Here is a 16,032-nt window from a genome sequence, read left to right as displayed (position 1 = left end):
TTCACAACAGGATACATACCTTAATACATTGGTTATGATACATATCATTATACAATTAATAAAACGTGAATTGTCTGTTCTGAACTTGCAAAATTGTTTTATTTGCTTTTTTATGTAGTAATGGAAACATGTACACAAACATTTAATACAAAATTAGCCTTTATCAACTGCTCAAATATTTCAGCTTGCTTCAATATGTCCATATGAAACAATTCCATTGTAAAGTCCAGTAATGAGATCAGCATTGTTTTGTTATGCAAAAGTTGCTAACATGTGAATTGTTACACCCCTAAAATGTAGGCTACTAATCCATTGGGTATGGTACTGGTATATTGTCATCTTAGTGGCTATAGTACCTTCACAGTTGATCAGTCATGAACAACATTCCTGCTGCACTAAAAAGAGCACCTGCAGTGTTCTTGATACTATGAACATTGAAAAATCTGAGTTGGTGAGAATAGCTTTGAAATGAATTAATAAAATGGGAAGGGCTGACAATTTGGCAATCAAGGATAGAAATACAGTAACTGTCAAACTTTTATCCTAGTCAGTTGTCCAGAACTAATTGCATCTGATAGGATGGTAGTGGATATCTGTTAGTTTGTAAGATAAATAGCTGTAGATTATGAATGTGTATTAAACATTTTTTTAAAAGCATAAAGACATGGTCTGCAGTGGCTGAAACACCTCTCTACTGTATTGGTAGTATGTAGCAGTAAAAAGCTGTGGTTTGTTTCTGCACCTTCATTACAGAATTTTCCCTCAAGCACTGCTTTGAATCCTTTTTTTATATCCCCCCAGGTTCGCTGGATGATGTATTGGATTGTCTTCGCTCTCTACACCGTACTTGAAACAATCACAGACCTCACAGTATCTTGGTAAGATCACAAGTATAATAGAAATGCATATTGTAATCATTTTTTATGTAAGAATCTCATTAACTGGTTGCTATTGATTTTGATTAAAGCTGCATCGCATTCTGATTTCAGACTATGTAGGCAGGATGACCGATCAGACTGTATTCCAGTAAATCATTTGAGCCTCACTGAGGTTAGAAACTCTTTAGTTAATGGAGGGGGAGTGGGGGATTAAATGCTGCTACTTACTGTTAACATCTGGTTTTCAATGTCAGTGACCATCAAATAAAAACGTACTATATACAAAATACTGTAGCAGAGACTTATTTTACATATTTTTCAGTACATCTACTGGGTTGGCAGAAGAAAATTTGAAACTTGCTGTAACTGTCGAGTTTTTAGAGGCTTTTTTTTTTTTTTTTTTTTAAATAGGGTGGCGTGATGGTGCTCTTCAGAATTGCAGTAATTGTATCTTTTGATTTGTAACACTTAGTGATATGCGAGATCTCTCTCTTCCTCCCCAACCCCCTTAGGTTTCCACTCTACTACGAGCTGAAGATTGCATTTGTAATTTGGCTGTTGTCTCCGTACACCAGAGGAGCCAGCCTTCTCTATAGGAAATTCCTGCATCCTCTTCTTTCTTCCAGAGAAAGGGTAAGAGAATACACATTCACTTCAGCCTTGTATGAACTACCTAATATCCATCTTCCTTGCCTGAAACTCCATTTTAAGCATCATGATAACCTATTTATTTCTAGAATAAATATTTATAGTGGCAGTGTCCATTCATTTACATTATCCACAATACTAATGGGAATATTATTTGCAGCAGTTCTTCTGTACATGAGATTCATGTAAAATAAAAAGGCTTAACCATTACAACGGCAAATATGTGTCCAAACCCAGCTAAGGGATTTTGAAGGACATTTTCATCTGTTAATTTGGAATGCCAAGAACACTGGACAACAAAACAATTTAATACAGAAAGAAATGCCTACAGTATGAGGAGGATCTCTGTGAGTTTATATATATTTAAAAATGTTATCGGCTTTACCCAATTAAATGACGTAAAGCGACGCAGGGTTAATCGCTTTAAAATATCATTTTCCAAGAAGCTGAATGCTGCTGTGTTCTTCTTCTGTGTTTTGAAAGAATCCTTCAATTCAAGTTTAGTAATTACTTTGAGCTGAACACTGGGTGGCTCCAGAAAAAAAGGAAACTGGCCCTCGTCCATATGACTGAAAAAATAATGTTCAACAATGAATAGGCGTTGGTGCGCAGTGATGAACTAGGGCATGGCGGAACCATGTCTACCTGAAAAGGAAAATAAATTAATCTGGAACATACTTTGACAAATACATTGAAGTTTCCTTTTTCCAAGGCCACCCATTACATAATGAATACAGTGAAAACATCTTTCCATTATGTTTGAAGCATTAATCCTTCAACCTGTTACCTTTTTTTTTTTTTTTTTCCTTTAGGAGATTGATGACTACATTGTTCAGGCCAGAGAACGTAGTTATGAGACCATGGTAAAGTTCGGCAAGCAGGGATTAAATATAGCAGCAACAGCAGCTGTTACTGCAGCTGTTAAGGCAAGTTGAATTCTACTTTCCTTTTGGTTGTGTAAAAGGGAGTTGATTTTAAAGCTGTCTAAAGAGTTTATTTATAGTGTATCCTTTTAAAATGAAGATATCTCTTGTATTCACATAAATTGGCATGCCTTAAGGCCAGACTGACATCATTTTGTGCTATAACAATATAGATTTTAGTTTTATGGAGTGTTTGTCATTCTTACCAGGAACATAAGTGTTATTTTTAATGTAGTTGTAAAGCAATTCCTATATATTTCAATATTTTTATTGCATTTGCATTAACACATGCTCTTATATTTAATATCGTAATACTACTTTTCATTTAGGTGACTCAAGTAGTGTTCCATGTTTGCGGTTTATTCTGAATTTTACTGAAAAATGACAGGATTTTTTTTTTTTTAACTGGACGTCGGTTTTTACTGATTTATACCCGATTTTTTTTCTCCAATATATTCCCGGTACTATTTTCTAGGAAATACACAATATTTTGATTAAAATGCTGTTTTATTTTGACTCTGTAATAAGCAGGCTTACACTGTATCCTAGGATACAGCAGACGTTTAGACGTCGGAGGATCAAATAAGGTTCAAACGTGCTTCTCTGTCACTTAAACACATTAGCACCTGATTATGTTGGCCAGTCAAAGTCTGATTTATTGTGGCAATTGCTGGAAGTAGTAACTACTAGCTTGATCAAAAGCTAAATTGAAATACTTGCTCAAATATAATTTTAGTGGATGAGGAATGATGAGAACGTAAATCAGTTTATGAATATTCAAAAGAAAACAAATGTTTCAAAGTATACAAAAGGCAAAAATAGCAGAAGTGGGTCAGATGAGGCAGAGGATGCATAGCGCTGAAAATACTGCTGCATTGAGGTACATGTTCACACTGACAATAAAAGAACATACTGAAAAATAAGCGACACATTAAACTAAAACAATAAAGTGAACTGAACGCAATCTATTTATTAGTCTTTTACACACACTAATAAAACAGAGCGCAGAATGACTGTTAATGAGTTTGTCAGAGTGGTGTGCATTGCTGGAGAGCCACTGTTTATTGCAGAGAGGTATGTATTGGTGACTTCGTGCGACAGTACTGTCTGTCCATCAGCTAAAACACTAACGCCAACAATCTTAATTGTAAATATTTGACAGAAAATGGTGATGCTTTAGTTGGTAAACCTATATGGAATGCATTGATATAAATGTCCAATGTGATTTGACGCATCTCCTGATGATGGCTTGCACCACCCAGTTCTGTCATTTCTTTTCTTTTTATGATTTCAAGGCATATAACCCTGACTTGTTTTGCGCTGATGTCATGTTCATACCTTCTGTACTATTTCCGTCAGCACAGCGATTGCCCAAACGTTTGTAAAGTACCAGCTAACTTGGGGGGGAAGTGGCTTCGACTTGCACAGATTCTGCTTCATCATACATGTCGGCGACATTATTAATCAGAAACAAGACCTTGCTACGCATTATATTCCACATGTAAAGTGTGTGTACCGATGTTTCAATTATTATTATTTTTTTTTTAGTCCCTGTTTTAATAGATGTACAATAAATGCCAAAAAATTCCTGGCTTTAAGATAAAAACCGAAAATGCGGAACACTACTCATAAGACTGGCAGTTTAGAAATTTGTATCCATTTTAAATTCTGGTGCTGTACATTGTTCCTATTATTACTTGTCAATGTGCAATGAATTCATCCCGTTCTCTCAAGATACAACCGTGGAGGAATTCTGGCTGTATTGCCTAAAAAAGCTCCTTCAATGCTTGTAAATGGGCTGCCTAACAAAACCTGTTTTAAAAGTATCAACTTTTTTATTTTACTATCTCCACAATCTTTTGCTGCTGTGTTATTTCATGTCTCCCTTCTCTTTCTAACTCTGCTGTCGCTCTCTTCTTTTTACCCTTACTGATGCACACCATCTTGTAGGAATACTGCACTTTCGTCTGCTCTCATCCACTTGTGTTGAGGTAATTGCAAAAAGGAAAATAAAGCATGGGACCCCCCCCCCCCCCCAAATTGATTTAGTTGGTTACATTAAAGGTAGTGTAAGGAATTCCCCACTAGCATTAAATACGTTTGAGAAATATTGATTACTAACTGTCTGTTCTAAAGTTTTGAATAAGGGAGATCGCTGGCATTCTTTGGTCTTCTAATTCTTTTTTTTTTTTTAAATGTGGCTTTTAGTTCATAAATGAATGTACAGTAAATTGATCAATCTATTGCATGCAAAATGAAACAAATGTACATTTTATTTTTTTACCCCCATCCTCTCCTAGATCAAAATCCTTGTTCTCACCATTATAAAAATCATGCAAGCTCTTCTGTGTTTTCTTGGCTTGCTTTCTCAAAATAAAGAGAGATTGCTTAACCAGATTATAAAGTCCTTTTTATTTCAGTGTGATGACTGAAAAAGCAAACCCTTGAGCTTGGTGTTTTTCAGTCCCTGATGCATGTTATTGTGGTGGATAACACTCTGTTTTCCACAGGGCCAGGGTGCTCTTACAGATCGCCTGCGAAGCTTCAGTATGCATGATTTGACAGCCATACAGGGGGATGAACCAATGCAGCGGCCTTTCCCAGGCTTACCTGAACCCAGAAAGAAAACCAAAATCTCAAACTTCGAGGCTTCTGGTATGGATCTCTTTCTATTTTCAAAACCATTCAGGTTTGTTTATGGTATCCAATGGTTGTGTTGAAAACATTAAGCAGATTGTTCACAATTTATATAGACCACAAATAGACTGTTAGACCTCTCTTTTTTTTTTTTTTTTTTATTAAACTGCTTTTAATTGTATCCTGCGTATTTAGCAGACTATAAACATGAAATGGTTTCTGGGAAGGAATGTTAGGAACCATCCCTTGCAGTTTAAACCCTGACCAGAATACATAATGCCTTCAAACAGGGTATGCTAATGTGCTATATTTGACATTCCACTGGCATGTAGCTCATTTTAATCTTCACTGCAGTAAAACTGTCATTTTTATAAGCACTAGAGATACAAACATTTTTGACACATAAAAATGTTATCAACTACCAAGATTAATACAGTGTAGTAGTTTTGTTCTGTACCAAAGATTACAATTGCTCCTGGTATGCCTGTGTAAACTCAAGTGATTTGGGTTTACACAGGCAGTTCAATCAGCAGTGCAAAACATTTCTATTCTGCTCTCTGCTTACTAGCTTTACCTTGGACTTTCTTCATATTCATTTGGCCTTTTATTGACTCTGTGCTTGAAGAGACAATGTTGGTATTTGGAGACATGCAGTTATTTACGGCCTTCAAATTGAACTGAAGAGAAGACCTCCTATCTGCTGGAGCAAAATGATTTATTTTTCATTAATATTCAGCACCGTGCCTGTTCCTGACAAATGTTAGTTGAGGTCACTGTAGCTGTTCAAGTACGCTAGGGACTAGACAGAGATGAATAAACTAAAAGGTGCCAGATTAAATTGTTTTCTATTTCTCTGTTGTCGTCCCCCCTACTGTTTGTGTAAGCCATCTTTTTATTACTATTTGGGAGCAGAGAATAGATTGTTTTGTAGCATGCGAAGTGGCTGATTATGATTGTGTCAAAACCGTCTGTACTTCCTTTTTTTTTTTTTTTTTAAATCTCCATCAAATTCCTATATAAATGAATTGTCAGTGAGAAATGGAGTAATGTTCAAATTTTTGCTTAGTTTACAGAATACTTACAAAAGGAAAATAAGCAAAACATATCCTCCTAGAATTCATTGTATGTTTCTTGATCCCAGGAAGGTTGTTCTAATCAAAACCACATTTTGCTTGCATGGTTTGACCTCTTGCGCCCTCCTGAGGAATTCTGGAATAGAACAAGATGTACTGTGTGTTCAGTTGACACACAGCTCCTGGCAGCTTGAGTAATTAGTTTAGTGGCTCAACACAAGTATTTTTTAACTAGCATGTTGAACTCTGTCCCACTGGTTCAAACATCAGTTATTTGTTAACTTGAATGTGGCAAGGTTTGTAATGCATCCTTGGAATCAGACTTCTACATAGATGTCAGGAAACCTAAATGCTCTGGAGATCTTAAACTGCTGAGCCTTTGAACGCTGCTGTACAAGGAGCTTGCAGGCAGCGGGAATTTTCAGTTTCTAAAGTAAAAATAGTCGACATTATGCAGTCATGTTTTATAAATTAATACAAAAAGAACAAGCTGGTTTAGCCATAATACCAAATGCATTACAACATGTTTGAAATGCACATCTTTTGTTTATTTGAGTACATTTAAAATGCATCATCAGAATGATCTACCTTTTACTTGGTTTCTTTTGGTATAATGGAAACTTCTCCACAGCTTTCACATCAAACACTAGATGGATACCACAGTCAAATGTGTACCTTGTTCAGTGCTCCAGATCTTCCTGTATTAAAAAAAATAAGGTATGGATGTAATGTGTACAGGTTATGCACACACATTGTCATACATTTTTCCTATGTGCTCTTATGCACCAATCTGATCACGGTTTGACAGGTGAGGGAATTCCTTGCCAGTTCTGAAATGTCTGTAGCTTGTATGCTGTTTTTTTAAGGGTTTGTTTGATCCAGCAGGACATGAAAGTACATGTACTGCTGTTTTAAAGTAAAAACATTGTGTGATTTAAATTTTATATCTATTCTTGCAGACTATGACTACAGGTTCAACCAGGACACTGGAGAGGAAATAAGTGATGAAGAGATTGAAGGGGCTTGCTCGGAGGATGAAGCATTGGCACAGAGAGGTGTCCGGAGATCCCAGAGTGTAAAAATGACAAGATTAAGAGCTCGCAAAGATGTATGTTCCTTTTTAATTTGAGAAACCCCTGTAACATGTAAAAGAAACACATTACTATACGTTTTGCTGTATTGTGTTTTCTACAGCATATATCAAAGTGGCATTTTGTCACAATCCCTTATGTTGAGGTTTCTAATCGCACATCAGGATCCTAAATCAGCTGGGGAATAAAAACAAACTTATCAACTTTTCATTCAGGAGTGTATGACATGAAAGAGGAGATGTCTGGTCATTCAGCCATTTAATGTTTCACAAGTTCTTTTGTGACTTTATTCACAAATGTATAAATAACCAATAAGCCTCTAGTCTTGCCAGCTGTCATCTATTAGAAATAGCTCAAAGCTGAAGGCAGATATGTGGTGGTTTGCAGTTTTAATTCCTGCATTATTTATAGCACTGCAGGTACAATTTAATCTTATTATGATGTTTTGTGATGTTTTCTTTTTTGTAGATACGGTATGGATCTCTGAAGATAAAAAAAGGAAAAAGACCCGTCTTGAATTCAGTGAATTATGAACAATAAAATTTGCTCTACCTTTTCCTGGACCTCACTACTGATTTAAGCACACATTTGTTTGGAGAAGTCCTTTTTTAAATTTTTTTTTTTTTTTGGTGGAGGGTCAGTTGCTGCACTAATTGCTTTTTAGTTTAAAGAATTAAATGTTTCAAAGTGTATCATGACATTTTCTCAGAGTATGCAAGTGAAATGCTGAATCATGATATCATGTAGGTACTGTGTTTTTATTTTATTTTTATTTTGTAAGCTACACTGTTAATCTGTGTGTGTTTGTACTTGGTATGAATTTTGTTTACAGATAATTTGTTTAACTTTATGGCCTTTGTTTTATATATTTGTACAGGACTGCCTTGTTTTCCAGTATTTGCATTTTAAACAATACATTCTTTTGTATATACACAGTCTCCTTCATTGCTGCCTACAGAGAGCCTTCTTGGAACTTTGTAGTGTCTTGCAGTATTGTCAGGGGAATGTTTTTATGCATATTTAACAATTATTTTGGGATCTTACAAAGCCATTCAGATTGTGTGACGCAAGGCAGGTCATTGGCTTGGCTCCGCACAGCAAGCACCCTCAATATTGACCCTCGGCTTGCTAGTGAATCTGTTCATTTCAAAGCTTCTGCATACCAAATCCAAGCCTGGTTTTCCACTATGAATATGTATGTATGTTTGCCCTAGGAGGGAGACTGGATTGTGAAGTTACTGTTCAGTTCAGTTGCATGATTCATTCTAGGTTGAGGCAAGGCCTTGCTTTTCTCCCCACTCTTATACCTAATCATGTTGCAAGTGTCATCTCAATGTGGAATGTATAAAGGATGTGTAAAACTATACATGCTCCTTGCAGTACTGTGCCCACCCCAAGATGTTTTGAGGTAACTTAATTGTAATTGTAATACAGCTAATTGTAAAACAAAATTGTAATACAGCTAATTGTAAAACAAAATCTGCTGGCTTTCCTACAAAATGTGTATTTGAGTACCAGTGTGATATTTTTTTTTTAAATAATAAAGTTAGTAAATTGTATTGCACAAATTATAACTTTAATATAAGGCAATAGGCTTTAAGTTATGATTTTATTTTAAAAAGCTTAATTAGAACTGCATACTGATGGTTGTATTTTATAATCTTAACCATTAGACAGAGCAAATCTTGGCACCTTGCAGTATGGAACAGGCAGTGAATACTAATATACCATTAACAGGTTTATTCTGGTTTCAATCTAGAATTAAAACTTGCACCTAGAAAGTCTAAATAACTAGCCAATCCCTGTAATGTACTCTTCTCCTCTGAGAACAATTTTAAAAAAAACTGCTTGGGTGACCAAAGTTTACTTTATTTGTGCACCAAAGCTTTTACTTTTATGGGGGAATTAAAAGGATGAATCTCATTTCATTGTTGCAATACATTTAAATGTTCAACTAGAATTTCAATTCATGGAGTGTGTATTTTGCAAGATATCTGTAAAAATGATGGGTAAAATGTATAGGTATTAATGTAGTTGAAGTTGTTTGTCTTTTTGTTTGTGTGTTTTTAATTATTGGATGGTTTTAAATAAAATAATAAATAAATCTATTGGTGCTTAAATCAGATATTCTTAAATGTAAACCTGACCTTTTAATTTTACCAAATACATAGTGTACTTTTTAGTTTGCTTTTTTTTTTTTTTTTTTTTTTACTTATTTATTAAAACTAAAACAGGCCTCTACACAATTTGGTAAAGAGGTGGATTCAAACAAACTTTCACTGAGGCGCCCTATACCACATGATTTGTCAGACACTCAGTTTACGTACAATAAGTAAGAAATGCAAGTATCTTATGTTTTAAGGTTCTCATTAAAACTGTGGACCCTTATGTACAGATACAGTGACACTGTGCTCCGCTGCCTTAAATTCTTTACATTTATTCATCATACATTCATAGCATCTAATAGATTTTGGGAACAAACTAGTAAACGTATTGCACATTTAAACACTTATTACACTACTTCTGCTAAATTGAAAGATTCGTTGCTTTGCGAGTATGATCCCCTGTGCTGTATATCTACTAATCAAGTGCAAAGAAAAGAAGACCAGCTAATATGGCTGCCCTCAAAGTTAATAGTCGGGTCTGCATGGTGTAAAAGAACATGGACTGGTCACTGCAGCAGGAGCGGTGGTCTGTGTTGGTGGTTTACTCTCATGTTATGGATGGATCAATTTATGGAGTCAGCAGTTAGAATTTCAGAGTGCAGGTGTGTTCCATGGCGAGAGTGGATGATTTCTCCATGATGATTGGAGGCTGTTTTACATGGGAAGGACATTGTCCATCGATTGCACTTAAAGGTCAATATACATCAATAGATCTACACATCTGTCTTGGATTATTAGGTTCCCCCCCACAATGCAGTGACCGAGTATTTTTTAGATGATAATTGGTGTATTAAGCTAATAGTGGTGGTTCTCAATATCCATGCACTTTTAAATGTCCAGCAGGCATTATGGAGTTATTGACACCCACCTCCACCAAATACAATAAAAAATAGTGGTCCGCAATAGAGCAGGATCATAGTTTTGGTTGGTGGTATTCAATTTAAAATGCTGAGTTATCATTTTAAATGCTGAGTTTTATCATTTTAAATGCATCAATATCAAAGACATATACTCAATTATTTTAAGCATTTATAAAATGGTGATTATTGAATATGTACATTAAGTTACTTTGCCAAAAAAAGGAAGAAAACATTTATGGCCTTTTGCAGCTTGTATTAAAAATAAAGCAATCTAGCCCGTAACCATGCAATTCATAATTGGCATTATTGAACAACCCTCTGGTGGCCAAGTGGTGTGTCGGTCGTATACATTTTTCCTTTGCATATCACCCTTCGGTTAACCTGCAGGTTTTTATGATGTTCCGACAGCATTGTGAGAATTGTGATGAATCAAAATCTAAAATGCCCCATATATACTTTGCAGTGCAGCATAACTAAATAAGCCCACCAATATCAAACAGAAATGACTCCCAAACCATTCTCTCCCCACCTCATGAAAAAATCTAACATGAATTTAATAATCAACTCAAAATAGCTTTGCACATACTGAAAGATAAAAATGTAATTGTTTATTTTCATTTGGGACTGATTGAATGGTTTACCAGCCTAAGCCTTTAAATGAAAGCTACTGTTGATGCTTTCAAACAAGAACAAAGGAGATCTATCCAAAGGCAACCATGATTTTGATAAAGGATGTGTGGAGTTGTACCTTCAGAGCTCCTGAATCCTGCGGAGGATTAACATCTACGCTGACAGAGACAGAACAGTGGATACATTCCAGTCTGAAAAATGAAAAGCACTCTTGGGAAGGTGCTCTTTGTGTGGCATTAATCTGTGTATCCAACTAGCACTTACACGGTTCTGCAGAAAACAAAATTACTATGGCAGAGTCATATCCCCCCATGTGTACTGAATCCTACGTCGACCTCCTTGTGTAGTTGAGCGCCGTGTTTAAACACTGATCTTTTAAGCCCATTTTGTAATGCTAACATACTGTTAACACTAAAAAATGGATGCACAGTAGCAACATTTCACAAGTGGGCCTACATAGAATTTGACATATGGAACAAATAGGAATGTATCACTAGACAAGTTCATTTCTGCAAATATACCCTATGGTAGTTCTATTAAAGTTGTAAGTATTTCATTTTTGCCTGTCACTTGTAGGCAAATTTCCTTACCCTCTAGAAATACAAAAAAAAAAGACATTGAACAGCAAGAGTCCAGTAAAAGAAACTTCCGAAAAGCAACGATAAACATGTCAACTATGTTTTTCAATTAGTTCGCTTTATTTATTTATTTTAATTGGACTCATGCTATGTCTATTTTTTAAATCCCATCCAGTTTTCCAGAACAGCAACAACCACTTTATCCAGCCTACAAATCTACAGTACTGCATTGTAGCGCCCAATGATTTTTATAGTCATTGATGTGGCCACTGGGCTAGATTAATAGGAGGAACTGCAACCGCCTGTGTTGGTGTATTGAAATCCCCTGTGAAGAGCATATAATAGACACAGTCGTATGTACATGTAATCGGCCAGTGTTTTGTGGTATACTGCCGTTACAGATTCTGTGCAGACCCGTGTCAGCGGGATGAGATGAGGTTAAATGCTCTAAAACCACGGATGCGCAGGGTCGCCGAGCCTCCGCCCTGTTACATACATACTCACCGGATATAGCTGATGTCACATCTGGAGAACCTCTTATCCAATTGTCATGAAACTTGGCAGGAACACTATTTAGCAATAGTTATTCAGTTCAAATGGATTATCATACGGGCTGCAATTTTCATGTTGTCGGTGCTGTTTGATTCTGTTTGAATTGAACGTAACAAAAATATATGTAATCCTCTGGTCTGCCTGTCAAATTAATTAAAAAAAAGATACATCTTTCCAAAATCTGTTTCTGTAGCCTTTTCACAAGTCTAGTGAATGCAGTGCTTATGGAACTGGGTTTATTGCAGTAGCAACCATTGCCCACTGTGTATTATATACAGAAGATCTTTCAAACATTAAGAGTAAGGCCACTTAAACTGATCCAGTCTAAGACTTCAATAGAGTCTCATTTACTTTGAAGTGAGCGGTTATATAAAACTAGACTGAAGGAACTACCTGGAAAGACATTCGCAGAGAATCCAAGATGTTAAACGCAGGTTATGAAATACTAGGCTATATTCATAAAGCATTAGTGTCCCAGTAAATGTATTGATGCCCTGTGCAATTACTGGCATGTTAATTTATAAACATTACCCATTATACTGTGAAACTAACGATTTAGAAATTATAAAAGAAGCTTGACACTGACAAACATTTCAACTAGGAGTGAAAAATAAACAAACAAATGAGTATATGTCTTCAGAAAACAGCCAATAATGTGGTTGTACAACACTAACAGATTGTCAAATAGTTTTCATTTGCATTATTATTATTTCTTAGCAGATGCCCTTATCCAGGGCGACTTGCAATTGTTACAAGATATCACATTATACAGGTATCACTATTTTTAACATACAATTACCCATTTATACAGTTGGGTTATTACTGGAGCAATCTAGGTAAATTACCTTGCTCAAGGGTACAGCAGCATTTTTTACCATTACTGCTGGAATTGTATCTCGCAGTCGCTGTGATGAGACATGCATTTCAGAAGCATGTTAGCACATTAATACCAAGGGAGTTAAATTGATTTTTGGAATCGTTTTCTTACCCCAGCAAAAACACCAGGGATTTAGAAGGTGTACATTTCCTGCAAAACCTATTCTTGTGTGGGTAGGAGATGTACCCGCGGCGTATATACATATAGATGATTCACAGCATACTGGGGTCTATTTTAATGGTCTATAGTACACCCACTGAGCCCCATGACATCAATGCTTTCCTTTGTGCATTTGAGAATGAAAGTAACAACTCTGGAATATTACTCTTCTGAAGCATCACAATGCTTTTTCTCCAGAATGGTTCCTTCCCTTGTAGATGCTTTCACAACCATGACCTTTCAAATGCTGTGACATCAGAGAATTTCATTCCACTGTGCCATGGCCTGAGGAAGAAGACCTACCTACTGTGACATGGAGAGTCCAGCCTATTATCTGTTGACATACAACACATGGTTAATTCCCATCTTCAAATGCATGCAAAATATTTTAATGAGTAATTAGTCCCACAAGTACCAGTGCAGAAAGACTAGGTTTACCCCAAAATAGGTTTCTACAATGATACTGTGTTGTAAAGCAGTTTCCACAGCTGATCACTAGGCGGCACCAGTGTCTTTCTGGGTAGAAAAATAAGCGCTGCAAACACCAGCTCCTACGTCATAGAAATAGCAACATCCACGTACACCACTCAATCAAGTCGCAACTGTACTGAGCGCTTCAATGCTGCAGTTATATCCCACGGTGGTGCAAAATTAACTGGGAATGGATATAGAAGAAGCGTTTCAGGCTGTAGGAGAATTCGGAAGATATCAGAAACGACTTACCGCTCCGATAATTTTGCTACAGGTTTCGTATTTCTTTTGATGTTCTTCATACAAGTTAAAACGCAGCATGCAATTCGAAGTTTAATATTTTAAACAGCGAAACTAAAGGCCCGATTCAGAAGTATTTTTATTATGCATATAATAGTTATGAGCGATTTGCTTCTGCAAGTGGCATTTGAATAAACACCGTATTGTTTGTTTTTAATATTTAAAACATGGTGCAACATATGGTATAGAAACTTTGAAGACAGGCATGAGTTTTTAGTTGACGTGTCGAGCTGTAAATATTGAAGACTTTGTTTTTACGTAGTTACTGTACGTGTGCTTGGATTAAGTAAGATTTGCTGTACTTGAGAACGTATTATGATTTGTTTGAGTAAGCTAGTCGGTACTAGTATTGGTCATTAAAGTTAATGCGTTTAGGTAACAGATTGTAAACTCTAAGGGGTGGGTTCGAAAAACAAATCGAAGCGTCGTGAAGTTCACGATAAACTCTTTTTAAAATTAAAGTTTCAAATAAATGTTTTGGGTGTTTCGATAATTGCCATTACACTTTGCATGTCAAATGTATACACGCCTTGCACACTTATTTATGAACTAATGCCAATGGGCAATGTTTACGTCTCCGTTAATGAGCTCTCGCGTGTATGGGCACTGTATGCGACTTGCATTCTGCTAACTTAGAGGACTTTATTGTTGTTATGTGCATGCTTTGTATGTAGCAGTACACAGACAATTCTCCAATATATTGCGACATATTAATTGATTGAAACCCACACATGTAAAAGTTAGTACTCTACATACCTTTGTACTTCATGGTAAGACGGTTCATGGTTTATATAAGATGGTGAGAACCACCTGTATTGTAGGGTAGCATGGCGGTATACCACATGCATGAACCACGGATTTGGGAGATGCAATTAAGCGTTGGTGAAAGGAGGGCAAAAATAACAAAAGATACTGGCCCTTTAAGGCAGTCAAGATTTGCCGGAGCAGCTTGCTTGAACCCTGACCAGATCACACAAGTTCCAGGTAGAACTGATTTTAGCAGCCAGTTCTGTGTTTAAGTAGCCTACATGGGGGTTAAATTGGCAGTCAATATAACAATTTACCTCGCCACATTCTGTGCATGTTTTTTCTTTCCTCTCTAATTAAATTAGGGTTCCCATTCAAACACCCACATTTTCACATGTTTGCTTGACCAGCCCAGTTGAAATAGGCCTGGAGCTGTTAAGATTAATTATTTGTTCTGAGTGCTTTTGAAGTACCATCTCAAACATGCTGCAGATACTATTATTATTTTAAATGTGGTTTCTACAGCTGCTCTTCATTATGATGCTTGTTTGGATTATTGGCCAATTCAGACTACCAGGGTGCAGATTAGCAATAGAACACTGCTTTCAAAGGACCATTTGGATCCCTGCAGTATTTGTGTTCATCACTTGTTTCAGGTGCCCTTAGATAATATTAGTATTATTTATTTCTTAGCAGATGCCCTTATCCAGGGTGACTTACAATTGTTACAAGATATCACATTATTTTTGCATACAATTACATTATTTTTTTTACATACAATTACCCATTTATACAGTTGGGTTTTTACTGGAGCAATCTAGGTAAAGTACCTTGCTTAAGGGTGCAGTAGCAGTGTCCCCCACCTGGGATTGAACCCAACACCCTCCGGTCAAGAGTCCAGAGCCCTAACCACTACTCCACACTGCTGTTTAGAAGAACAAGGATGAAAATATGAAAATTTGCAGCAATAAAAGTAACTCCCTGTGTTTTGCGTGACACATGGCCTATTCTGTATGGTATTTCTGCTCTGCATTTCACACTTTTTGGACAAATAACTAGTCCATGAATTCTTTTGTATCAGATACCGCTATCTTCCAGTGTAAATTTCACGCATCTGTTGTATTGTTACAGTACTTGTTTGAGTGTAGTGTATTAGAAGATGCACTGTATTTCTGTACAATGGTTATTCATTTTCTGATATTTTAGATTTACATGGCCTCCCAGTCCATGCTGATTGTCCTCGTGGGAGCAGAGCCAGAGTATCGCATAGACAAGGAAGAAACTTGGAGCTCCCCTGAAGACCTCATTAAACATGTGACTTTTACAGAGGACCTCCATTCCATTGTAACTGAGGCAAGTAGTAGCCAAGGCCTGTTATTCTTAGGTTTTTACTGTTTATTTATTTATTTTTACAAAAAATTCATTACTAAAAAGTGATTTGTT

General features: G+C 36.3%; 2 protein-coding genes across 5 annotated transcripts in view; both read left to right on the top strand.

The window, feature by feature from the left end:
- Nucleotides 1-9,358, top strand: part of LOC117418535 (receptor expression-enhancing protein 3-like) — a 29,994-nt gene extending 20,636 nt beyond the window's left edge. For both annotated transcript variants that reach the window (XM_059035805.1, XM_034031694.3), the window contains 6 exons: nt 802-878; nt 1,391-1,511; nt 2,339-2,452; nt 4,960-5,104; nt 7,119-7,267; nt 7,719-9,358. In XM_059035805.1, the coding sequence (XP_058891788.1) occupies nt 811-878; nt 1,391-1,511; nt 2,339-2,452; nt 4,960-5,104; nt 7,119-7,267; nt 7,719-7,790 (669 nt within the window). In that variant the 5' untranslated portion in view covers nt 802-810 and the 3' untranslated portion in view covers nt 7,791-9,358. The remainder of the gene's footprint in view (nt 1-801; nt 879-1,390; nt 1,512-2,338; nt 2,453-4,959; nt 5,105-7,118; nt 7,268-7,718) is intronic.
- Nucleotides 9,359-13,637: 4,279 nt separating this feature from the next.
- slc22a15 (solute carrier family 22 member 15) overlaps nt 13,638-16,032 on the top strand; it is a 54,002-nt gene continuing 51,607 nt past the window's right edge. For 2 of the 3 annotated variants that reach the window (XM_059035803.1, XM_034030134.3), the window contains exons 1-2: nt 13,638-13,816; nt 15,796-15,942. In XM_059035803.1, coding sequence (XP_058891786.1) covers nt 13,733-13,816; nt 15,796-15,942 — 231 coding nt within the window. In that variant the 5' untranslated portion in view covers nt 13,638-13,732. The other variant, XM_059035804.1, reaches the window with a different exon arrangement.

The sequence above is a fragment of the Acipenser ruthenus genome, chromosome 13, assembly GCF_902713425.1.
Source record: "Acipenser ruthenus chromosome 13, fAciRut3.2 maternal haplotype, whole genome shotgun sequence".
Lineage (NCBI taxonomy): Eukaryota > Metazoa > Chordata > Actinopteri > Acipenseriformes > Acipenseridae > Acipenser > Acipenser ruthenus.
Note: the sequence above shows the minus strand (reverse complement) of the source record. Positions and strands in the feature narration are given on the sequence as shown.